The sequence below is a fragment of the Martes martes genome (assembly GCF_963455335.1).
Source record: "Martes martes genome assembly, chromosome: 17".
Lineage (NCBI taxonomy): Eukaryota > Metazoa > Chordata > Mammalia > Carnivora > Mustelidae > Martes > Martes martes.
In genome coordinates, this window is record NC_137905.1 from 19,429,796 (window position 1) to 19,439,142 (window position 9,347).

Here is a 9,347-nt window from a genome sequence, read left to right on the forward strand (position 1 = left end):
CTAGACTGAGTCTCCGGTCTGTTGGACGGACCCGGGAGAAGGTGGCCTGTCTCTGTGTCATTACACCGGTGGCCACAGTAGCATCTCACTTATCCAGTGTTGTTGGTAAAGGAGCGTTCCAGATGGCTGAAACCTCTAGACCTGGGTTTTGGCTTTAGCCCCTGGGGATGGTGGTCTCTCTGATGCAACCATCCCTTCTCCAGTGGATGGCAGCCACGGCGCCTCGTTGCCCCATTCCTCGGTGACCCAGGGCATCTGAAGAAACACCGGTCGCTGTCCTGGTCTGTTACACAGTGGTGCCCTTAGGAGGTGCTGAGGTGTGTAGGACGGTTTGCCCTAGACCACTCTTGTCTTGGAGTTCCTGTGTTGGCTTCGTGTAGCAGCTTCTCCTGCCGACACTTGCCACTTCTAACTGTGTGCCGTTTCTGCCCTGCCTTTCCCTGCTTCCCTGTCCTGTCCTCCCCTGATATGCTGCTGCTCAGTTTTTCAGGCAGGCAGATGGATCCCGAGATGGCTGGGAACGTGCGCCCAGTGTGGGATCTGAGGGAGGGCCGCGCACAAACTTCTGTGCGTGGCCCGAGGGACATCTGTGTGGGCTGCTCGGACACGTCTACTCATCATGGTGCTTCCAGGCTATGAGGTTGCTGGAAAGTGAGATGTTACTCTACTGGATGTTTAAGGAAATAAAATCTGTTTTCCCCCATCATTATTGGGTAATATAAAATGATGGGGGAAAAAATCATTCACGGGCTAGTTGCAGGGACAACTGTAGCGGATTCTTAAGTAGAAACGTAGTTGAGAATGTGAATTAGCCTAGAACCTGGTGCTGTTCTGCTCTAACTCTCCTTTCTATCTGCCTGTGACCTTGGACTTCTCTGCCTCTCCTTGCCTCCTCCTGCCTGCCTCCATCTCTCTCCCTCTTCATCTGTGAAGGGAGGGTGATGTTGAGGTCAAGTGCAGCCCTGTGACCCATGTGTTTAATTTCCAGGTGATTGAGGCTGACCACGACATGCAGAAAATGTTAAAACTCTTTGAACAAAACCGGGACCGAATATTAACTCCAGAGAATCAGAAACATGGTTCATAGGATGGGAAAGATCATGCCAGAAAAATGCCTGCTGCTGCGAGGTTAGCTATTAGGAGCAATTTGGAAATACCCACTCTTGGGAGGTCTTGATATCTGGCCACATTTGTTTTCCTGATGGTCTTTTCCTCTTTGTCACCATCTTCCTCCTTGGTCTCTGGCCCTTGCGGGTAAATGACAAATGGGACCAATGGGTTTGTCATGCCCTTTGGTGTTTGCAGCCTTGCATTCCCCCAGCACCTCTCCTGGTGGCTTCCCACTGCTGGGTCCCTGTGATTAAGGAAAGAGCCACCCGAAGTTATGCTGGGCTTAGGGTCTCTAACCCTTCCGACTACCCAGGAGGGCAAGGTAGTGGCCTCACATCCCAGGGAGAAAGTTGAAGCTCAGAGAGGCTAAGGGACTTCCCCAGGGTCCCACAGCTAGTAACAGTGGTGTTGGCACAATTCAGACTTTTGGTGACTCTAGAACATTCTCTCCCTCATCCTGAGAGCCTGTCTTCCCTTGCTAGAGATCTCACATGTGTATGGGGAGAGCCAGCAGTGCGTGGAGCCGGTGTCATCATTTTCTCATTATCTTAGCAGTTCTCAAGGACCGTCGATGTTCTTAGACTTCCACAAAATTGTGCCGTGTTCGGCTTGAGCCCAGCGTTCAGTGGTTTCCCAGCAGGAGGCTGCCGTGGCATTTACCACCGCGGCATCTGGCCTTCCATGTCCTTAGGAGAATCACGCAGCGGGTCCTGACTGGTGCTTGGTCTCCTTGGTGATGAAGGCCTTGCCAGAGCTGCTGCCAGTTCTCAGTCAGGGAAGTGGCTTTGGTGCCTGGGTGGTTTGCCCAGGGCCAAGCTGGGGCGAGGGGCCACCAGCCCTGGCTTCTGAGGCCTCCTTACTCTGTACTGGCCTCGTATGAAGAGCTTTGCCCTTGGAATTACTGAGAGTCTGTGGTCTGGGAGAGAGACACACGTGGCCTTAAGTATTTTTAAAATGTTTTTCTATCCAAGAGACACTTTGGACCATAGAGCATGAAATCATCTTTATTGGTTCAGAAAATATCTTAGCTTCACTCAGCTGCAACAATGCATCAAAGCCGCAGCTATCTCTTGAGTCAAGTGGAAAGAGAAAGAAAGAACATTCTGTTGAGAGGGCAGTCTGGACTGGAAGATCAGGGCTTGCAAGCAGAGGCTCTTGGAGCACGGGTGCTCCTGATGTTTTGGAGGTGGGCCGAGAGAGCTTCGAGAAGACTGGTTGTAGACATGGGGAAGGGTCAGTTGTGGCTTTGGGGAAACAGCCTCTCCTCGCAGTGGTTGGCATCAACGAAGGTTGGAAGGCCTCGTTCTGGCCTCTGCGTGAGTGTGGACTCGATGTGGATGACTGGAGCCCTGGTCGTCCGGTCCCAGAGGGAGGCAAGCACTGTGACTCCTGGATCAGTTCTTGGGCTCCGTGGGCAGGACGAGGGGCAGCAGCTCAGCAGGGATGTATCTCTCTGCCCAAAAGTCAGGGATTGACCAGAAGTCAGGAAGCAGGAGCCTGTGCTGCCAGGTGTCGTGACAAGCCCCAGCTGTCTTTGGGAATTTGTAAGTGAACAGTCCAGGATTTGCCCCACAGCTGAATTTGAGCATCTGTTTTGGGGGAAATGTGATTTAAACAAAAGTAAAGCCTTGCCCTGTGGCAGCTAATAAATCCTTCACCTAAACCCTGCCGTGAGTCTTAGTGTGCTGCCTTGGCCAGGGAGTTGAGCTCTGAGCAGCAGTAGGATAATGTTTTCATTTGTTTAAGCCTCATCTTTCCTGTGTGGGATGTGCAGGTCTGGGAGAGCGCCCCATCCTCTCGCTCCAGGACTGCGGGTGCCGTGGGTCTGCGGACAAGGGTTGCGCTCCCGGTGTGGCAGGTGGGGCCAGTGGCATAGGGGTCGTGGAGCAGTTACAGAAGCGAGGGCAGGAGGAGGGCAGATGGCCTGTGGTGGGCACGGGGCCTGGTTTTTAGAGCAGAGGGAGGTGCGCTCCAGGGACTCCCAGGAACGGCCGGTGTCTCTAAATTGCCAATAGAGTGAGTCAGGGCAATGACATCCCCAATTTGCTGGTGTCACCCCATTTTTACCCTGATGCTGGGTTCCAGAGAACATAATGGGAGGACGCCCCAGAGCGGCCCCAGCTGCTTTGACCCTTGGTAATTAAAAAAAAATTTTTTGAATAGCATATACATTTGCTTTTAGTCAGCATTTTCAGTGAAATAATTCTATTTACACTTCAGCTTTTTAATTTTACATGCAAAAGACATGATTAGAATCATTCAGAAATATTTCCTGTACCTGGTGATTAAAAAAAAAACCCAATGAGGTGGAAGTGTGTTTCTGTGTCACATGGGAGTGTGGAGGTGGGTGATTCAAGGCTGGTGTGGTGGCTCCAAGGCCATCAGGGTTCTGGGCTCTTTCTGGCTTTCTGTTCCCAGTTCAACTTCCTGGTTCATGGCTTCCTTCCTCCAGGGACTTCCCTGTCCTTGGTGGTGGTGCCAGAGCTCCTACTTTGCCTACAGTTGGCATCAGGGCACCCTGTGCCCTGCTCACACGTTAGTTCTAATGTGGATGATGACCTTCGCAAGGCACAACTGAGATAAGCTGGAAGGTTCTAGGCCTTGGAGGTGGGACAATGACAGGAGGGAAGTCTGGATTCACCAGCTGGACCACAGGTCTGGCGTCAGGGCCATGGTGCCCTCTGGCCCGTCCTGTGCCTCCCTCCTGCCCTCACATCATGTCTCCCTCACTGCCTGGTGCTATGGTGTCCTCAGCTCAACCTGCCTCCTGTGTTGGGCGGAGCCAGGTGAGGGCATGACCACCGGTCTGACGCACTCCCACAGCGTGGCCCTCGGGAGGTGTAAATGACACCTCCCTAACTGTCGGCCCTGAGAAATGATGTCACCTCTCCATTCCTCTTCCTACCCCCTTTCATTTCTATCTGAGCCCCTCACCTAGATGCGATGTGCACCCCTCCCTGCCTGTGGAACACCTTAGTCAGAGACCCTTTGGGGATCTCCCGCAGACTCCCACCACCAGACCCAGGGAAGGACTGAAGCATTTACAACTCTGAGAGCAGGTAGATGTTTCCAGAACCTGCCTACCCCGGCTGCTGTTGAATCTGTGCCACGTTGTTTTTCTAGAGCCCTGGAGCCAGATGGGGGCGCTCACTTCAAGTACTCCCCTGTCTGTGGAATGAGTAACATTCATCCCCGTGGCCTCTCCACCCTGAAAAATTACAGTTATTAAAGTAATTGACGAGCTCCTGGAAATGTCAGCCCTCCCTGTTGAAAATCTAATAACAATAATAGCCCGCCTGGTGCTTCTGGGCTCTGGCGGCGGATTACTCACTCGGGGCCCCAGGGTCACTGGCACGGGCCTTTTTTTTCCTCAGAACCCCAGCCCCGCCGCTCCCCTAAGGCTGAGTGAACTCCGTGTTCCTCTAGTTTACATAAGACAGTGAGCTTGCCAAAGGCGGTCATTAAACAGAGGCCAAGCGAGAGCCAGTCTTGTGGAATCCAGAGTGGGTATCGGTATTTACTGCTGTCTTCCTGAATTTCTGCATTTCTCGGCTTTCCCTTCTTCAAGGCTGGGGTCCGTGGAATGCAGGTGTCCTGGGAGATAATAATAGGTGTTGTCAGAAAGGAGGGTTCCTTAGTCTAGGAGATTTGGGAGGCACCACCTGGGTACTTTCTCTGAGACGCACAAGGTGCATTGGTTTAATTAAACTTGAGCAATCCTGTGATAAAAACACCTTTTCAACTTTATTTAAGCCAAGGACTCTCAAATTCATTGGCAGTGGAACCCCTCACTGGGGAATAGCCATTAACAGTCTCCAAGTATGCTTGTGCTCCTCGGAACACACATTGGGAAAAGCATCGTTTTAAGGGACCTGCAGCTGCTACTGACTCTCGGCTCTTGTGCCCTTTGGGAGTCTCTAGCTCCTGGTTCTCCGACTTCAGTGCATCTGAGTCCCCTGGAGGGCATGTTAAACCAGGGATTACGAGGCCCACCCCCAGGGTTTCCAGTTGAGCAGGTCTGGGGTGTACCTGAGAATCTGTTCTCTCACACCGTTCCAGGTGACCAGGAGGCTGTGGTCCAGGGACCACCCTTGAAGAGCCACCTCTCTAGATTGACATTTTCTAGAATTGGACATCCCAGAATTCCAAGAAACCTTGGCACCTTTTTGGTTGTTGAACATCTTGTGATTGTTGGTTATCCTGTCTGTCAAACGAGAGAATTGCTCACCTCTCAGGACTTGGCACATGGAAGGGGCCTGGACCAGGGCCCGGTATGCTGCAAGTGTCCCTGTAAATGTTCGTTCGTTCAATGTGGCCCAGAAAACAGGGCCGTGATGCAGTTACTTGGTGGAGGGATGGCAGCAGCTGTACTGACTGGTACTTCCCGTTGGAGTGGCGTGGACGCATGCTCTCACCGGCTCATCAGGGGCCACTGTGACTGATCTGTTCAGTGGGTACAGGCCACGGGCCTGGTGGAGGCTGACCTTCGGGACCGTACCTCTGAAAAGTGCCTCATGGCCTTTCTGGAATAACAGAGCGTGGGGCAGGCAAGTGGCCTTTCTCTTCTTTTTAAAACTGTTCCTCCTTCTCATGGGGTCGTGATCTGTACCTGGCATCCTGTGGCATGAGAGGGAGGCCTGGAGAGACATAGCTGCTTCTCAGGCCATGGGGACGGACATTTCCTGTACCAACAAGGTCCTGGATTCCTTACACAATAAACTGATGGTTTTCTGTTCTGTCTGTCTTCTTGGAGATCTCCTTTTCAGTGGGCTCAGGTCACCTCTCACTCGTCCTTTCCCTAATGCACAGAACAGATTTATTTGTAGCCAGGGATGGGTAGATGTTGGCAGCTCTGGGGTCATCTTAGGAAATGCCCAGAAAAAATGGGCAATGGCCAGTTGTTAAGTTTTAAGTGAATCTTACCTTTTGGGATCCACTTGGCTTTGTGGGTGGGACTTGGGCTTTAGGGTCAGAATGTGGGCTGGGATCCCAGTTTCCTTGGTTGTTGGGTGCAAGATCTTGGCCAGATCACCTCACTTCTCGGTCCTGTTTCTTCCTTCTCTGGACACTGGGGTTCTGTTTTCTTCCTCATGAGGAGAGAGGCTGCACAGACTGTGAAGGGGTAAGTTAAAGGAGGGTTGGACACAGAGGATCTGGAGTGGTGCCACGCTATTCCCTGCTCCTTCAAACCCCTTGCAACTCTCTGTAGTTGGCTGGAGAAGAGACCAGACTTTCTTGCACCTTCCTGGAGTGGGAAGCTGTTGGTGGGCTGCTCCAAGCCAGGGTGGTGGAGATCTTGCATTTTCCTTTTAATTTATTTATTTATTTATTTATTTAACATATAATGTATTATTTGTTTCAGGGGTACAGGTCTGTGATTCATCAGTCTTACACAATTCACAGCACTCACCATAGCACATACCTTTCCCGATGTCCATCACCCAGCCACCCCATCCCTCCCACCCCCATCCCCTCCAGCAATCCTTAGTTTGTTTCCTGAGATTAAGAGTCTCTTATGGTTTGTCTCCCTCTCTGGTTTCATCTTGTTTCATTTTTCCCTCCCTTCCCCTATGATCCTCTGTCTTGTTTCTCAAATTCCTCATATCAGATCATGTGATAATTGTCTTTCTCTGATTCACTTTTTTTGCTTAGCATAATACCGTCTTGTTCCATTCATGTCATTGCAAATGGCAAGATTTCCTTTTTTGATGGCTGCGTAATATTCCATTGTGTATATATACCACATCTTCTTTATCCGTTCATCTGTTGATAGACATCTAGGCTCTTTCCATAGTTTGACTACTGTAGACATCCTGCATTTTCATTTTTAAGACCTGGTTCTTCATCAGGGCTATGGGGGAGTTAGTAATTCACCATCTTCGCCAGCCATTTTCTCAGCCCAGAGTCCTCAGGCCATCTGTATGTAAGCAGGCTTCTGTTCTCTCCCTGTCTTTCGACAGCACTTCCCATGTATCAGCCCTCTGCCAGGCCCTGTGCTGGGTGAGAAGTGCACACTGGTGAACAGGACAGACACGGCCCCTCCACTAATGAAGCATGTAGTTTAGCTCCTCATAGATGCCCCAACCTGAAATATCCCTGAGAAAACCCACACTGGGCCAGGAGGGCTCAAGTAGCCTCAGCACTCCCTTCTGTTGGGGAAAAGAATTAACACCATAATATATTCCAAAGAATCAGTGATAAAAGTAATACAAACAATAACATTTTAGTGAAGTAGCAGGATATAAAATTAGCATATGAAACAAGAAACAGAGGTCATAATGGTAGTGAAAATCCCATTTACAATGGTAACTAAGATGGTTAAATGCTTTGGAATAAATTTAACAAGATATGTACAAAAACATAGAAGAAAAATGCTAAAAACTCTTCTCAAATGTAGCAAATAAGACTTGAACATATGTAAAAACATCCCATTCTTGGATAGGAGGACTCATCAACGTAAAGATGTCAGTTCTGCCTAACTTAAATTACAAATTTAAATCAATCTCAGTAGAGACACATAGTCTATTTTATGGAATTCTACACATCATTCTACAGTTCATATAGAAAAGTGAACATTCAGGAATAACCAGGAAACCACTCAAAAAGAAAAACGATGATGGAGGACTAGCCTTACCAGACATTCAAAGGTTTCTAAAACTTCTAGTATTAGAACAGTGTAGTACTGTTGCATGAATAGACAAAGCAGTAAATCAGATAACTCAGAAATAGACCTAAGCACATGTGGAAATTTACTGCATAATCAAGATGTCATCTCCAATCACTGGGGTAAAGATGGACTTTTAAACAAATGGTGCCAAGGTGACCCTTTGGGGAAAGATAAAGGTAGATCCATATCTCACACCATACCCAAGAATAAACTCCAAGTGGTTAGGGATTTAAATGTAAAAAATTGAAACCAGGCAAGTACCTTGATTTAGGGAAAGCTTCCTAACTATGATTCAAAATCCAAGGGCAGCTAAAGGTTAATCAATTTGAGTAAGTAAAGGTTTTTAAAAATTGTGTGATAAAACCCATCATGAACAAAGTCAAAAGACCAGAAACCGGGAGAAAATGCAATTTCCAAGCAGACAATATTCCTAACTACCCATGAAGAATTCTTTAAAAACGAAGGGCAAAGGACCAAAAATCTAGTAGAAGAATGAGAAAAAGATGTGAAAGACAATTTACAAAAAAGATCTTAAAATGGCCTGTAAAAATGTGAAAAACACTCAAATTCAGAAATACAAATGCTATGGTCTGAATATTTGTGTCCCCCCACCCCTACCCCACCCCACCACCAGATGCACATGTTGTAAACATAATGCCCAAGGCGATGGTATTTAGGAGAACCCTCAGGAAGTGATTAGGCCACGAGAGCAGAGCCCTCATGAATGGACTCAGTGCTGTTATTAAAAGGGACCCCACAGAGCTCCCATGCCTCTTCTACTATGTGAAGACACAGCAAGAAGTCAGCAGTCTGCAAACTGGCCAAGAACCTTTGCCAGAACCCAGCCATAGTGGCACTACATTGTACTTCCAGCCTCCAGAACTGTGAAAAATAAATTTCTGTTGTGTGTAAGTCAGCAGTGTGTGGCATTTTGTTATAAAAGCCCAAATGGACTAAGCAAATTAAAAGAACAGTGACATACTCTTTCTCGCCTACCAGACTGGCAAAACAAACCAAACCAATCCAAAACAACAAACACATTCTGTTGGTGAGGCTGTGGGGAAACAAGTACTCACATTCGTTACTGGTGGGAGTACACGTTTGTACAGCCCTTCTGGAGAGAAGTTTGACAACAGCTAACAAACGACACCTGTACTTACGTTGTGACCCAGCAATCCCACTTCCGGGTTCCAATATATACTTCCTACAATATGAAAATATCTATGCACCCAGTTATTTATTGCAGCATTGGTTTTAACTGCAGAATAATTGGAAACAACCGAAAGATCGTACATAACCGCTAAATGAACTACGGTACAGCCACACAGTGGAGTAGAAAAAAGAATGAGGAAGCTCTCTCTGAACAGGTGTGATTTCCAGGATGTAAAGAAATGTTGAGTGAAAAAAAAACAAACCAATATCCAAAGGAGTATCTTTGGTACACTACTTCCTATAAAAAGGAAGGAGAGACCTAAGAACATACACAGATGCAGAGGAAACGCAGGAAGGATAATCCAGAAACTGCACAGACTGGTGGGCAAAGGCTGGAGAGAGAGAAGGATGGGATGGG

General features: G+C 48.3%; 1 protein-coding gene across 5 annotated transcripts in view; it reads left to right on the forward strand.

Annotated features, from left to right (window-relative positions):
- The window catches only part of TK2 (thymidine kinase 2), a 29,997-nt gene extending 24,151 nt beyond the window's left edge, over positions 1-5,846 (forward strand). For 3 of the 5 annotated variants that reach the window (XM_080828214.1, XM_080828216.1, XM_080828217.1), the window contains one exon: positions 989-3,391. In XM_080828214.1, coding sequence (XP_080684340.1) covers positions 989-1,087 — 99 coding nt within the window. In that variant the 3' untranslated portion in view covers positions 1,088-3,391. Of the gene's footprint in view, positions 1-203; positions 318-988; positions 3,392-5,169 lie in introns of those variants that run through there. The other 2 variants (XR_013968287.1, XM_080828215.1) reach the window with 2 other exon arrangements.
- Positions 5,847-9,347: the final 3,501 nt, after the last annotated feature.